This window comes from Theropithecus gelada, chromosome 19 (assembly GCF_003255815.1).
Source record: "Theropithecus gelada isolate Dixy chromosome 19, Tgel_1.0, whole genome shotgun sequence".
Taxonomy (NCBI): Eukaryota; Metazoa; Chordata; class Mammalia; order Primates; family Cercopithecidae; genus Theropithecus; species Theropithecus gelada.
This window is the reverse complement of record NC_037687.1, coordinates 4,415,463-4,431,820: the sequence shown is the minus strand read 5'-3', so window position 1 is coordinate 4,431,820 and position 16,358 is coordinate 4,415,463. Positions and strand designations below refer to the sequence as shown.

Genomic DNA, 16,358 nt, shown 5'->3' with positions numbered 1-16,358 from the left:
CATCTCAAAAAAAAAATGTCAAACTGCCATCATCCCAAAGCAGGCTGCTACTGCCTTTGCTGACCCCTGGGGTGGCCTCACAGTGGGGACAAAGCTACCAGGAGCCACGGCAGCCACAGCTGGGGCTTTGCACCAGCCTGGCTTGAGACTGCGCAATTTGCAGAGGGTGGAGGTGGGGTGCAAAAACAAGCAAACAGGCTTCTCTTGCCTCCAGCTGCCCACCAGAGGCCTGGCCGGGCACCTGGGGCTCTGAGGCCCCCGGGGAGGCTGGGCCCAGCGGCTGCCCCTGGAGAACACAGGCAAAGGGCTTCCTCACAGGGAACTGTGCCTCATGGAGGGATCGGACAGGGCTGGGAACAGCCACAGAGGCTGCGTGCGTGTGACACGGCACCTTCTCCCCTGCACGCTCCCCTGGGTTCTCAGGACTACCCACCCAAGCGCTGGGCTGCAGAGGAAGTGGGGCTGGGGAGGCTGTGGGCATCAGAGACACTGGTGGCAGCGGACCCACCCACCTGGCAAGGTCGCCCGACCCGGTGCTCTCAGGCTGGCCCAGGCCGTGGAGGCCGGCAGGCTCAGGTCAGGTGTGAGAAGTGCGCTGCGGCTGTGCTCAGTGCAGGGGGAAGAGCCGTTCAGCCCGGCCTCCCCAGGAAGCCATATCCCCACTCACCCGGTAAGAGAACCTTTTTATCACCTTCCCACACTCTCCTAGGACACGAGCCCAGGAACCCCAGACCCGGGGGGGAGGAAGGGTGGAGGGACTGCTGGTCCCCAGGGGTCACGGTGCGCACCAGGGACCATGAGGGGCCGGGGCATTCAGCTCAGCTCTGAACCAGGGAAGCCAGCACAGCAGGGGCAGCCTCAGGTGAGAGGGGACGGGTCAGGAGCCTTCCTGAGCCTTCTCAGCCTGACACCCATGGCCAGCGGAGGCTAGGACGCCAGACACAGCCATTTGCAGAAATCCGGCACAGTGACTGCAGCTTACGTCCAGCCAACCAAGCATGGAGCCGGGGCTCAGGAAGTCCCTTCCCGCCATACCACAGCCTAATTCTTACTGGGACGGAGGCAACTCGGCCATGCTGGGCAGGAGGACAAACCCGAGATGCCACTGTGGAATAAGCAACTTCGGTGCACGGTGTGACTTGCTAGGGGCCGTGCCCACGTGACAGTCCCTTATGCAGAGAAGGAAAGAGAAGCCCAGAGTGGGAGGGCAACTTGCCCAAAGTCACACAGTGTGCGGGTGAGTCCGGGCTGGCCCCTGAGGCCCACGCCCCTTGAACACTGGAGACCACTGTCAGCTAGCAGTGGTCCTCAGGGAAGGCCCGGTCTCAACCCTCCCAGCCCAGCCTCGGGGGCCCTCGCCCTCCCCACATCTGACCTGCTCACCTGCCTGGATGCTGGGCTGCCAGACACAGGAAGCATCAAACCCCAGCCTCCTGGGTGCGGGGCGGGGAGCAGGCATCAAAGCTTAGCAGCCCCGGTTTCTCCCTCTTGTCTCCTGGGAAGGGCTTGCTCCCGCCCAGCTCTCCCGCCACCGGCCTTTCAGGGTTGGGCTGGGCCCAGAGTGCCTTTTAGTTGCTTCTCACGGTGGCTCGATGGCTCAACCCAGTCCCAAACAGGCCCAGTGACGCTGCCAACTGCTCCCCAGCTCAGGCCCCCACTGCACCAGCAATGCTAGAAAACCAAGCCAATAAAAGTGATTTCTTTTTTCATTAAAAAACCCTTTATAGTCATTTCATGGTGGTTGGAAATCACAGAAATTAGGCAGAAAAAAAACCCCAAGGGAACCAATACAAACAGCACAGCGTTCCCCACAGTTCTCCGCTCTGCTCTCCCGTGAGCCGGGGAAGGCGAGGGGCAGCCTGAGCTCGGGCGAGGGCGGGGCCTGGCTGCCCACGGCTCAGCTCTCCTCGTCCAGGGCCTCCGAGTCCCCCCGTGCCCTCTCACGCTCCTGCCGGTCGCTCCCAGGCCTGTCCAGGTCGGGGCCCTCCCGTAGGCTGCTGGTGGGAACAGCAAAGGCAGTGTGAGGATGCCCTCCCGCCCCTGCCCTGCCTGTGGGGCGGTCAATGGGACGGGCACTGAGGAGTGGGTGCCCCTTTGTGGCACCTGAGGCTGGAGTGCCACCCTCCTATCTGCCTATCTTCTGCCACTAGAGACCACAAACATTTCCAGGGTCCCCACGCTGGCGCCAGCCAGGCCTAGTACAAGGCAGCTGCTGTGTAAGCGAGTGACTCCACTGAACCTTGTACCAGACAGCAGCCCATGGTGATGGGTGCCGGGTGCCCATGCTCAGGGCCTGCCTGAGCCACCCTGGAGGCTCGGCAAGAAGCCGCCTTCCCGGGAGGCCAGGGGCAGGCAGCTCAAAGCCCTGGAACTGCCTCAGTGGGGGCCACTGGAAGGAAGTGCCAGTCAGCGGGGCCCTGGGGTCAGCTGTGAGGATGGGAGGCCCCTGCATGGGGGGTGACATCCCTGGGACGCTTCCCAGAGGGACTGGCACAGGAGGAGCGGCTCAGACACGGTGTGCATCACGCCACTGCCGCTCAGGAGGCCACACCCCACGGCCCGGGACACTTACTCGTGCAGGTCTTCAGAGGAACCACACCTCGGCCCCTCCTCCGAGTCCCGACCCTCCTCGTGCTCCTTGTCCTCCACGCTCTCCCCTTTCTGCGACGTGGCCTCGCCATTCACCGGGGCTGAGAGATCTGAGTGGGACAGAGGGGTCACAGGTCACTGCTGGGCTCCAGCTGGGAACCCCAGAACCCTTCCCCCTCGAGGACTGGACCAGGGTTTGAGCTGAGCACCGTAGGTGATGCATGCCCATCCACCTGGACCCCGGCACCTGCTGCCTGGTCTGCAAGCTCCCGACATGGAGGCCGGGCTCTGCATGGTCCCATCCTGCAGCCGGCCCCAGCCCCAGCCACACTGGCCTGGAGAACTGGGGGCCCAGGAAATAAGGGAACGTCGGCAGCCCTGAGAAAAGCCCACAACAGCCTGGGAAAGACAAAGGAAGATGAGGTCGGGCACGGGGGCTCACAATCCCAGCACATGGGAGGCCGAGATGTGAGGCTCACTTGAGCCTAGGAGTTCAAGACCAGCCTGAGCAACATGCCAGCAACCCTGTCTCTACAAAAAATACAAAAATTAGCGAGGCCTGGCCAGGCACAGTGGCTCACGCCTATAATCCTAGCACTTTGGGAGGCCAAAGCATGCGGGTCATGAGGTCAGGAGATCTTGGCCAACACAGTGAAACCCCGTCTCTACTAAAAAACACAAAAAACTAGCCGGGCGAGGTGGCGGGCGCCTATAGTCCCAGCTACTCGGGAGGCTAAGGCAGGAGAATGGCGTGAACCCAGGAGGCGGAGCTTGCAGTGAGCTCAGATCTCACCACTGCACTCCAGCCTGGGGGACAGCGCGAGACTCTGTATCAAAAAAAAAAAAAAATTAGCAGGGCGTAGTGGTGTAGGCCTACAATCCCAGCTCCTCTGGAGGCTGAGGTGGGAGGATGGCTTGCCCCCAGGAGGTCAAGGTTGCAGTGAGCTGTGATTGTACCACTGCACTCCAGCCTGGGGGACAGAGTGAGACTCCATCTCAGAAAAAAAAAAAAAAAAAGAAAAGAAAAAAAGACACCAGCCTCCGGCTGCCCCCCTGGGCCGCAGAGCCCTGTCCCAAGTTTGCCCATCCCATCTCCAAAGGGCTGCTCTGCACACCTGTGATGGGGCCATGTCAGCCCAGCAGCCCCGAGGGTCACACCCCCGTCTCCTGTTGGACCACCAGGCAAACAAAGGCACCTGAGGCCTTCGCCCCCAAGCCTCCACCGACTGCATCTCTGAACAACGTCCCACTCTGCCCCTGCTGCACAGAGCCAGCCCCGCTCTGGGCGCCCCGGGGCTGGAGGCGGTGCAGGCGTGTGGTGTCATGCACTGTTCCTGTCACCCCTCTGGCGTGAGCTCCAGGTTGCCTGCACCCTGGCTGCCTGGCATACAGTGGGGCTGAATGCCCCTCACTGGCTGCCCCAGGGATGAAAGCCGGGTTTGCGCGGAGACCCCAACAGGACACAACACTCTGGCGGGTTTGGGGCAGAAAGCAGAGCTGTGCTCCCCTTCTGGAATGTTCTGCAAAGCATCTGCTTCTTCAGCTGAGGAGACAGAGATTCAGGGCCCACCCCACCTGCCCCTCACCGGTGCTGGGCTTGTCTTCCGCCTTCTCCTGGGGGGCCTCCTCCCCAGCCAGCTCCTCCCCGGCCAGCTTCTCCTCGGCCTTCTCCTTCTCCGTCCCAGCCTTGTTCGCTTTCTGCACCGCCTCGATCTTTGGGCCGAGGACCCGTGACTTCAGCCGGGTGTAGACTTCTGCCGCCTTCTCCATCACGTCCTTGTTCGCTTTGTAACGGCGAATCTGGCCACCAAGAGAAGAGGCCTGGCTCACCCAAGTGCAACAGCCCTAGCCCGGGCCCTGGGCCCCCTGCCCCGGCAATGCACCCTCCCGCAGCGCCTCCTGGGAGCACAGCTCTGTGCGCCGGGCGTTTCTCTTTTTTTTTTTTGAGACAGAGTCTCGCTCTGTCACCCAGGCTGGAGTGCAGTGGCACAATCTCAGCTCACTGCTACCTCCACCTCCCAGTTCAAGTGATTCTCCTGCCTCAGCCTCCTGAATAGCTGGGATTACAGGTGTGAGCCACCGCGCCCAGCCAGCAACGGGCATTTCTACCCGGCAGCCCACGTCCTCCTCACCGACCCAGGGCTGCCCCGACAGGAACCTGCTGGGGGCCTGGGCTCCCGGGCAGACACCTGCTCCCAGCTCCCCCGCCCGCACCCTGCGCCCCTGGTTCCCGCCATACCTTCTTCAAGGTGGCCACCACGTCTGTGTTCTTCTGGAGGATCTGAGAGGTCACCTGCAGGGTGCCCAGCTCCTCTAGGGCATTCAGGCACCTCTTCACGTCCTGCAGGGTGGGGTGGGAGTGAGGGGGACGGCCTGGCCGAGGGGTCCCCAGGGGTCCCAGGGCCCCAACGGGCAGAGGAGGACATCCTGGGCTCTCCCTGAGGGGGGCAGAATCCGCAGAACAGCCCCACCCCCAAGCCCCTGTCTGGCTGACGCGGAACTCCAGGGACAGGCAGATACTTGGGGTCCCAGGTGCGTGGGCGTTGGTCCTGGGGGCCTCCACGCACCACCTGCCGGGAACACTGGGTGCTGCATGTCAGGACCGGCTCCCCCAGGGCCCTGGGCCAGGAGACCCCATACGCTCACTACCAACTGGAACAGACTCCCGGCCCACCCACCCGCAGGACCCCGGCTGTCTCAGTTTCCCCAGACTTCTAAGGGAGCCCCGCGGGGAGGTGGCAGTGGGAACTGCTTGGCTCAGGGGCCCCGAGGGTCTTACCGGGCTGTCGACCTTGAGGGCGAACTTGATCTCACTGTGCAGCTTCTGCAGCTTCTCCTCCACGGAGGGCTCTGGGCGGGGGAGAGAGCACCGCGTGGGCCCAGGCAGGGTCACGGGGAGCCAGCTGCTCGGGGACAGGAGACTGAGAGCCTCTGGAGGAGTTGAAATGGGGGCCCCAGGTCTGCAGGCTCAGCCCCCAACCATGCAGGCACCCCCGATGTGCTGAGCACCCTCTCTAGGGATAGGCAAGACAGGCCAGCCACGCCATGGCTGTCCCCGTTCCCCTCAGCGAACTCAGTGTGGGCAGTGCTGGGCAGCCAGGCCTCACCTTTCTTCTTCTCTACCTTCCTGTCCATCGAGAAGCCCTCGGACCGCTTCCGGGTCCGCTCCACCTTCACGGGCCTGTGGAGAAGTGCTCCCCTTAGTCAGGCCCCGCCACCAGCGCTCTGCCACTGAGGGGCTAGCGCCCGAGGGGTGGACCCAAATCCGCTGCAAAGGAGGCCTTTGGGAGGCCCTGAGAGCTAAGCCAGGAAATGGGAGACGGGGAGGCCCTGCCATGGCCTAGGCCTAGGGCAGACCAGGGCGGCCAATGGCTCGAGCTGACCAAAGATACAAGCCTTTCCCTGGGTTCTTAAGAAATCCCGGGATTCTTTTCCTCGTTCACGTAGCCAAGGGCTGGCTTTTTCTACCCGAGTCAGTGAGCTAGGAAAAGGCCCTCAAGGGTGACATGCATGCAGGAGGGGAGGCCCATTGCTGAGGCTTGGTGCTGCGTGCTGCTCTGCACCCTGTCACTGCCATACCCTCATGCCAAGTCCTCATGGGCAGGTTTGCCCACCCGAGGCCAGATGCCATTTAGAAAGTGGGCTGGGGAACCGGGCACGGTGGCTCACGCCTGGAATCCCAGCACTTTGGGAGGCCGAGGTAGGTGGATCACGAGGTCAGGATCTGGAGACCATCCTGGCTAACACGGTGAAACCCCGTCTCGACTACAAATACAAAAAATTAACCAGGCATGGCGGCACGCGCCTGTAGTCCCAGCTACTTGGGGGGCTGAGGCAGGAGAATCGCTTGAACCCAGGAGGCGGAGGTTGCAGTGAGCCGAGATCGCGCCACTGCACTCCAGCCTGGCAGAGCGAGACTCCATCTCAAAGACAAAAAGAAAAGAAAGTGGGCTGGGGCTGGGTGCGGTGATTCATGCTTGCAATCCCAGCACTTTGGAAGGCTGAGAAGGGCGGATCACAAGGTTAAGAAGTTGAGACCAGCCTGGCCAACATGGTGAAACCTCGTGTCCACTAAAAATACAAAAATTAGCTGGGAATGGTGGCAGGTGCCTGTAATCCCAGTTACTCGGGAGGCTGAGGCCGGAGAATCGCTTGAACCCAGGAGGCAGAGGTTGCAGTGAGCCGAGGTCGCGCCACTGCACTCTAGCCTATGAGAAAGAGCGAGACTCCATCTCAAAAAAAAGAAAAAAGAAACTGAGCTGGGAGATGGGCTCTCTCCCCACCATAGGGGAACCAAGATGCAAGCCCCTAGGCCGGGGTGCAGTTTCTCCCTCCTCCTCTGCTCTGTAGACACTGGGGATGGACTGTTCTCTGGGATGGGTCGTTCTGGGCCCTACAGGGCGCTCAGCAGTGTCCCCGGCCTCCACCCGCTCCATTCCCGAAGCACCCCCCAGTCATGACAACCAGAGATGTCCTTGGACGTGGCCCAGTGTCTCTGGGGGTGGGATCACCTCGGGGGAGGCCCCTGGGCTGGGAAAAGATCCCGCTCCCGCAGCAGCGATTCCTACGCAGCCCATACAACCCAAGGACCAGGAACTTCTACTGGGTCTGGCTCCAAGGCTGAGCTCAGAGCTGGGGCTGCCCCTGGAAGGGGTGAGGGTTGCGGGGTGCTGCAGCGTGCAGGGTCCCCGGGGTGTGGAGGGGCGCAGCAGGGCTCACTTGGCTTGTGGCTTCTCCTCGGGCCGTGCTCTCTTCTCCTTCTGACCAGGTTTCCTGGCGGGCTCTGTGCTTGGGGACTGCAGCTTCTTCGCTGATTTCTTGGCCTACAGCAGTCAGAAAGGGCGCGTTGGAGCAGTGGAAAGGGGATTACCCAGACCCCTAGCCCATCCCACTACTAGGGGACGCAGCTGGACCCTTTCTGCTGCCCTCCACACTGTTTGAAGGTGCTGGGGCAGGATGGGAGGGGAGGGAGGACCCAGTGTCCGGTCCTGAGTGGATCGTGGAGTTCTTGGAGCCCAGGCCCACCCAGCAGAGGAGCAGCCCCCTGCACTCTTTCTGCCCAGCAGTCCTGGGCTGTGGCTGGAGCGCCTCCTGCACCAGGAGTTCCGTGCCCTTTCTGTGACAAAGGGAGTGACAGAGAGAACACGGCGTTGTTCCTGCTTTCCCCAAAGAAGGCAGGCCTAGGCGGCTGAGGGACACCAGCACTTGGGGTCCAGGGCTCAGTCTAGGTCAGACTCTCTGGATTCAGGCCACACTGCCTGAATCTCCACGAGGGTAGAGGGCATGATAGGGCCCGCAGCCCCACACGTGATACAGGAGAGGCCCAACAGTCACCACTCTAGGAGGCCGCCTACCTGCTCCCACGCTCACCTGCAAGCTGCACCCAGTGGCAGCCAGAGGGCACCCGAGAGCGGGCCTGTCCCTCCCCTGTCCAGTGCCCTCCATGGCTCCCACCTCCCTCAGGGTCAAAGCCCAAATCCTCCCTGCAGCCCACGAGGCCCTGTCCAGCCTGCCCTGTCCCCTCCCCACCCTCCCCTTTTCCCTCTCTCCCCTCCTCCCTCTGCTGCAGCCACAGAGGCCACCTCGCTGTTCCTCCAGCACACCAGGAGCAGCCCTCTGGGCCTCTGTATGAGCTGCTTCTCCTGCCTAGAATGTGTCCCCTCCCAGGAGTCTTCATAGATCCCCTCCCTTCATTCGGAGTCTTTTTTATTTTTACTTTTTATTTTTTTTGAGACGGAGTCTCACTCTGTCACCCAGGCTGCAGTGCAGTGGCACAATCTTGACTCACTGCAACCTCTGCCTCCCGGGTTCACGCCATTCTCCTGCCTTAGCCTCCCAAGTAGCTGGGACTACAGGTGCCCGCCACCACGCCTGGCTATTTTTTTTGTATTTTCAGTAGACATGGGGTTTCACCATGTTAGCCAGGCTGGTTGATCTCCTGACCTCGTGATCTGCCCACCTTGGCCTCCCAAAGTGCTAGGATTACAGGCGTGAGCCACTGTGCCCGGCCCATTCGGAGCCTTAAACTCAAACACAAGCCTTTGGAGTCTACTCACACCTTCGGGGTCCACCCTACTTAAAAGAGAAACCCCCTACCCCACTTTACCCTTCTCCTTAACAGCAAATACTCCAGACAGCACGCACTACCCTGATGTCATCATCTGTACAGCTCCTCCCTCGTTTTGAGACAGGGTCTTGCTCTGTCACCCAGGCTGGAGTGCAGTGGATTGATGACAGCTCACTGTAGCCTCCAACTCCTGGGCTCAAGCAATCCTCCCACCTCAGCCTCCTGAGCAGCAGGCGCACACCACCATGCCCAGCTAATTTTTTTTTTTTTTTTGAGCCGGAGTCTGGCTCTGTCACCCAGGCTGGAGTGCAGTGGCCGGATCTCAGCTCACTACAAGCTCCGCCTCCCGGGTTTACGCCATTCTCCTGCCTCAGCCTCCCGAGCAGCTGGGACTACAGGCGCCCACCACCTCGCCTGGCTAGTTTTTTATATTTTTTAGTAGAGACGGGGTTTCACCATGTCAGCCAGGATGGTCTCAATCTCCTGACCTCATGATCCACCCGTTTCGGCCTTCCAAAGTGCTGGGATTACAGGCCTGAGCCACCGCGCCCGGCCCAGCTAATTTTTAAAGGATTTTATATAGACGGGGTCTCGTTATCTTGCCCAGGCTGGTCTTGAACTGGGCTCAAGTAATCGTCCCACCTCAGCTGCCCAAAGTGCTGAGATAACAGGCCTGAGCCACCATGCCCAGCCCCCTCACTCCCGTGAACCCCTCAAGGCAGGGGTTTCTGGGCCCACACACTGCTTTCCTGCTGCGTCCCGGAACCGGGGACGCTGCCTCGTACCTAGTAGGTGCTCGATGAACGTGTGAATGCAGGGACTCCGGGCGCCCTCCCGGCTCACCTCTCTCTCCAGCTCGGCCTCGGGCTCAGAGTCAGAGGAGGACGGGGGACCCCGGCCCCGGCCCTTCCGTCCTCGCTTCTTGACGGGCTCATCGTCCTCCCTGAGCTCGTCCCCGCTGCTGCCGCCGCTGCCCCGCTCAGCCTCCCCGCGCTCGGCCCGCTCGCGCCTCCGCTCCTTCTCCTCCTTCTCCTGCTCCCGCAGGCGCCGCAACTCCTCCTCCTGCTCGCGCCGCCGCCGGGCCTCCAGCTCGCGCCTCCGCGCCTCGTCCCGCCGCTTCCACTCACTGATGCGGTCCACCTCGTCGCTGTCACTGGCGGCGGAGGGGGCGGTTGGGGACCTCCGTTCCTCCCTCGGGAGCCCGCCCTGCCCCTCAGCCGATGGAGGCGCCGCCAGGGGGACCCCAGCCCCAGCACCCACCTGTCACTGCTGGAGCTGGACGGAGGCCGTTCAGGCTTCGGTTTCCGCCCTCGCGGCTTCGGGGGAGGCTTCTCGGCTACAGGAAGAGGAGGAGGCGGTGACCTTCCCTTCCAGGGCTCCAACGTGACCAGGGGACTGCCCGGGAGCGCCCCGGCACGGGCCAGCCAAGAGGCTGCGAGCACCAGGACCCTACCTGGCTTCCTGCCCCTCGGAGGCTTCTTCACAGACACGTCGGAGTCGGAGGAGGAGGAGGAAGCCGAGGAGGAGGTCGCCGACCGCGCCACGGCCACCGGCTCAGGCTTGGCCCCGTCCGAGTCTGCCTTGGAGTCGGAGTCGGAGGCTGACGGCGCCTTCTGGGGAGAACAGGGACAGGCGTGAGCATCAGGAGCCCCCCCGTGAGAAGCGGGGCGCCCCAGGCCAGAGGAGGCTCCTGCACCCCCGCAGCCGCCAGGCTCTGCAGGCCCCGGCTCCGAACCCCTCTGACCCACAAAACCCACCTCCGCCCCAAGTGGAAACCGGGATCCCAGGCGGCCCTGGGCACGCAGGCAGCTGCTGGCCTTTCACCTCCTCTTCCTCAGTGAACCGGGGTGGATGAGAACCCCGGGTTCCCAGGGGGAACTTCTCTGTGCAAAATCCTGCGTGGAGGCCACGCCACACAAGCTGCTCTGCTCTACCGCCTCCACCCCCGAGTACCCTGCCAAACACGCATGCCACATACAGACACCACAACACCACACACACACCACCACACTACACAGATACCACACACCCCACAGATACCACACACACCACACAGATACCACACACACCACACACACAGACCCCACACCACACAGATACCACACACACCACACACACAGACACCACACCACACAGACACCACACATACCACACAGAAAACACACAACACACAACACACACACTACACACACACAGATACCACACACACCAGACACCACACACACCACACACACACAGACACCACACACACCACACAGATACACACACCAGACACCACACACACCACACAGATAACACACAACACACCACACACACAGACACCACACACACCAGATACCACACAGATAACACACACACCACACACACAGACACCACAACACCACACAGACACCACACACACCACACAGATAACACACACACCACACAGACACCATACACACCACACAGATAACACACACACCACACAAAGACACCACACAGATAACACACACACCACACACACACAGACACCACACACACCACACAGATAACACACACACCACACGCATACACCACACACAGACAACATACCACACACACCACACAGATATACCACACACCAGACACACCAGACACACCACACACCCACAGACACACACATAAACCACACACAACACACACCCCACAGACAACACACACACCACACACATACCACACAGACCACACACACCACACACTCACAGACAACACACACACCACACAGACAACACACACACCACACAGATCACACACACAGATCACACACACCACACAGACAACACACACATCACACACACACCACACACCCACAGACACACATCCACACACCACACACACATCACACACCCACAGATACACATACCACACAGACAACACACACACCACAGACACCACACACGAGACACCACGCACACCACACACAACACAGACAACATACACACCACACACAGATAACACACAACATACACCACACAGACACATACGCCACACACAGATAACACACATACCATACACACACCACACACAACACAGACACCACACACACAGACCACACACGCATAACACACATACTATACACACACCACACACACAGCACACACACACACCATACACATACACCACACATAGACCACAGACAACACAGACAACACATACCACACACCACACACACGGATAACAGCACACACACATCACACACACCACACAGAAAGACACACATACCCCACACACACCACACAGATAACACATAACACACCAGACACACCAGACACACACACACACCTAACACACAACACACAGACCACACACACACCACACAGACAACACACCACATCACACACACAACACAGACATATACACCAGATACACCACATAGACAACACACACAAAAAAACATACACACAACACATGTACCACACACACACCACACACACGGACACACCAGACACAACACACAGATACAAACACACACCATACACATACAGCAAAACATACTGCAACACAGACACACACAAGGACATACACATGGACACAGACATACAGACACACGAACACACTATGCACACAGGGACACACACGCACACACACAGGCATCACATATACTCACATTGGAACACAGGCACAACACACAGAGGAGAGGCACAGCACACACACACACAGGCACAGGGACACAGGTACCAGAAAAGGCACGACAGGTGCGCACACAACACACACATCACACATGCACAGTCTCCACACACACTGCACACACACGTACATGGTCACAAACATGCATGCACACAAGTACACACACACACGCACATGGACACGCGTGCACAGAGACACACAATATGCTCACACATGCACCGGCACACACCTCTCTTTCTTCTCTCCCTCTCGCTCTGTCTCCCCTCTTCTCCCTCCCTCTCACTCTCTCGTTCTCTCGCTGTCTCACTCTCACACAGGCGCCTCAGGACTGCTTCCCTCCCTTCTGATGCCAGCATCCCAGAATGCCCCTTTCCAAACCAGACAGTGGGCTCCTGGAGGCAGCCTGGCCATAGCGAGGTGCCATGCTCAGGGCAGACGCGGTCCCCTGGGGTTCCCTGCGGCCTGGGTCCCACCCCCTCCAGAAATGGCCCACTCCTGCCCTGGGGACAGTGCCAGAGACCGCAGAGGTGCCCCAGGAGTGGGCATGGGAAACAAAGTCAAATGCACGCTACCTTTTTTTTCCGTCCCCCCAGGGGGCCCCTCCGCGGCGCCCGGACCACTGCTTTCTTCTCAGGTGTGAAGTCCTGCGGGACAGAAGTGAGCTGAACTGGGGCCCACTGGCAGCCACCGCGCTTCCCTGCCCTCCCAAGGAGCCACCAGCCCACCTGGTCGCTGGTCTTCTCCGACTCAGAAGAGCTTTCCGAGTTCTCCTCTTCGGATGGGGACACGCTGGCCTGATCCAGGTCGCTGGAGGCCTTTCGGGCTCGTTTCGAGACCGACATCTGGAAAGGGAACCGCCTGAATGCTCAGCGACGGGCAGGCCGGGCTCCTGGCAGGAAGCCTCCTGCTGACTGCCCACCGCCCACGAGAGCTGAGCTGTGGAATCTCTATGGAGGGCCAGCAACCCTGTGAGAACCTATCAAAGCCAGGGATCTTGAACCTCAAGGACATTATGCCTGGTGAAAGGAGCCAGTCACAAAAAGATAAACTCTTATAGGAGGTCCCTAGGGCCATCAGATTCACAGAGACAGAAAGCAGGGTGGGGGACACCAGGGCTGTGGAGCGGGGTGGGAGTGAGTGTTTCATGGGACAGCATTTCAGCTTGGGAAGACGAGAAAGTTCTGGAGATGATGGTGGTGATGGTTGCACAACCATGTGAATGTGCTTACCACTGCCGAACAGTGCACTTAAAAATGGCTAATTTTGGCTGGGCACGGTGCCTCATGCCTGTAATTCTAGCAATTTGGGAGGCCGAGGCGGGCAGATCACCTGAGGTCGGGAGTTTGAGAACAGCCTGACCAACATGGAGAAACCCCATCTCTACTGAAAATACAAAATTAGGGCCGGGCGCGGTGGCTCACGCCTGTAATCCCAGCACTTTGGGAGGCCGAGGCAGGCAGATCATGAGGTCAGGAGATCGAGACCATCCCGGCTCACACAGTGAAACCCCGTCTCTGCTAAAAATACAAAAAATTAGCTGGGCGTGCTGGTGGGCGCCTGTAGTCCCAGCTACTCAAGAGGCTGAGGCAGGAGAATGGCATGAACCCAGGAGGCAGAGCTTGCAGTGAGCCGGGATCGCGCCACTGCACTCCAGCCTGGGCGACAGAGCGAGACTCCGTCTCAAAAAAAAAAAAAAAAGAAAAAGAAAAAGAAAATACAAAATTAGCCAGGCATGGTGGCGCATGCCTGTAATCCCAGCTACTCAGGAGGCCGAGGCAGGAGAATTGCTTGAACCTGGGAGGTGGAGGTTGCGGTGAGCCGAGATCGCACCATTGCAGTCCAGCCTGGGCAACAAGAGTGAAACTCCATCCCTGCCCCCCACCCCCCCCTAAAAAAGAAAGAAAAGGGCCGGGCGCGGTGGCTCAAGCCTGTAATCCCAGCACTTTGGGAGGCCAAGATGGGCGGATCACGAGGTCAGGAGATCGAGACCATCCTGGCTAACCCCGTGAAACCCCGTCTCTACTAAAAAGTACAAAAAACTAGCCAGGCGAGGTGGCGGGCGCCTATAGTCCCAGCTACTCGGGAGGCTGAGGCAGGAGAATGGCGTAAATCCGGGAGGCGGAACTTGCAGTGAGCTGAGATCCGGCCACTGCACTCCAGCCTGGGCCACAGAGTAAGACTCCGTCTCAAAAAAAAAAAGAAAGAAAAGAAAGAAATAATCCTTGCTTGGCTCAGAAACCCCTCATATACTACAGGTATTTTTTTCAAGCTTCTCTATGTTTTTTGCATTTTCCAAGTTATCTACTATAAATATGGCTTATCACTCTAGAATCAAAAAATAATACAAAATACACGTTACTCTATCAAAAGAATTTGCTGCTAGAATCTTTCTACACCCAAAGAAGAAGAAGTGGCCAAAAGGCAGGACAGAGACTATACCCAGGAGAATGGAAAACACACATCTGCACAAAACCCTGTCAAGAAACGTTCACGGCAGCCTGATCTGGAACGGCCCAAAAGTGGAAACCACCCAAATGGCCAGTGACAGGTGGATCAACACACCGTGTTCCCTCCACACACTGGAATCTGACCCAGCCAGGAAAAGGAAGGGAGGTGGCCGGGCGTGCTGGTTCACGCCTATAACTCCAGCACTCTGGGAGGCCGAGGCGGGCTGATTAGGAGGTCAGGAGTTCGAGACCAGCCTGGCCAACATGGAGAAACCCCATCTCTACTAAAAATACAAAATTAGCCGGGCATGGTAGCGGGCCCCTGTAATCCCAGCTACTCGGGAGGCTGAGGCAAAAGAACTGCTTGAACCCGGGAGGTGGAGGATGCAGTGAGCAGAGATCGTGCCACTGCACTCCAGCCTGGGTGACAGAACTAGACTCCGTCTCAAAATATATAAATAAATAAAATGAATGGAGCTGACCCAGGCCGCAGCACGGATGCACCCTGAGGACGTCAAACTTGGCGAAGGAAGGCAGACACAAAGGCCGTGCAGTGTGTCATCCCATTTCTATGAAATGTCTAGGACAGGCCCCTCCACAGAGGCAGGAAGGGGATGCGTGGGTGCCTGGGGCCAGAGGAGGGGCTGCGCAGTGACAGCTGATGGAAGACCAGTTTTCTTTCTGGGGTGATGGAAATCTCCTGGAATAATAGTAATGGTTGCACAATTCCGTGAACACACTAAAAACCACTGAGGTGTATACTCAGGAAGGATGAATCTCATGGTGTATGGACTATAACTCAATTTTTGTTTAATGCATACTGAAAAACAGTTATATTAAAGAAAGGGGGCCGGGCGCGGTGGCTCAAGCCTGTAATCCCAGCACTTTGGAAGGCCGAAGCGGGTGGATCACGAGGTCAGGAGATCAAGACCAGCCTCGCCAACATGGTGAAACTCTGTCTCTATTAAAATACAAAAATTAGCCAGGCGTGCTGGTGGACGCCTAATCTCAGCTACTTGGGAGGCTGAGGCAGAGGAATCTCTTGAACCCAGGAGGTGGAGGTTGTAGTGAGCTGAGATCACGCCACTGCACTCCAGCCTGGGAAGAGAACGAGACTCTGTCTCAAAAAAAAAAAAAAAAAAATTAGCCAGGTGTGGTATGATGGTGGGTGCCCATATTCCCAGCTACTGGGGAGGCTCACACAGGGTAACTGCTGGAACCCAGGTGGCGGAGGTTGCCGTGAGAGCCAAGATTGTGTGCCACTGCAATCCCGCCTGGGTGACAGAGGCAACTGTGTCTCAAAAAAAAAAAAAAAAAAAAAAAGGAAGGCGGCCAAGTGCAGCGGCTCAAGACTGTAATCCCAGCACTTTGAGAGAGTAAGGTGGGCAGATCACCTGAGGTCAGGAGTTCAAGACCAACTTGGGCAACCTGGTGAAACCCCATCTTTACTAAAAATACAAAACTTAGCCCGGCCCAGTGGCGGGTGCCTGTAATCCCAGCGACTAGGGAGGCTGAGGCAGAAGAATTGCTTGAACCTGGGAGGCGGAGGTTGCAGTGAGCCAAGATCACGCCACTGCACTCCAGCCTGGGCAACAGTCAGACCTTGTCTC

The 16,358-nt window shown here is 58.8% G+C and overlaps 1 protein-coding gene across 3 annotated transcripts in view; it reads right to left on the bottom strand.

Annotated features, from left to right (window-relative positions):
• Positions 1-1,688: 1,688 nt before the first annotated feature.
• The window catches only part of HDGFL2 (HDGF like 2), a 35,774-nt gene continuing 21,104 nt past the window's right edge, over positions 1,689-16,358 (bottom strand). For 2 of the 3 annotated variants that reach the window (XM_025366525.1, XM_025366524.1), the window contains exons 5-16: positions 13,027-13,143; positions 12,874-12,945; positions 10,110-10,269; positions 9,917-9,992; positions 9,500-9,809; positions 7,309-7,412; positions 5,697-5,770; positions 5,369-5,439; positions 4,829-4,930; positions 4,176-4,389; positions 2,573-2,699; positions 1,691-1,997 (exon numbers count right to left, since the gene is read on the bottom strand). In XM_025366525.1, coding sequence (XP_025222310.1) covers positions 1,898-1,997; positions 2,573-2,699; positions 4,176-4,389; positions 4,829-4,930; positions 5,369-5,439; positions 5,697-5,770; positions 7,309-7,412; positions 9,500-9,809; positions 9,917-9,992; positions 10,110-10,269; positions 12,874-12,945; positions 13,027-13,143 — 1,527 coding nt within the window. In that variant the 3' untranslated portion in view covers positions 1,691-1,897. Of the gene's footprint in view, positions 1,998-2,572; positions 2,700-4,175; positions 4,390-4,828; positions 4,931-5,368; positions 5,440-5,696; positions 5,771-7,308; positions 7,413-9,499; positions 9,810-9,916; positions 9,993-10,109; positions 10,270-12,873; positions 12,946-13,026; positions 13,144-16,358 lie in introns of all 3 variants that reach the window. The other variant, XM_025366526.1, reaches the window with a different exon arrangement.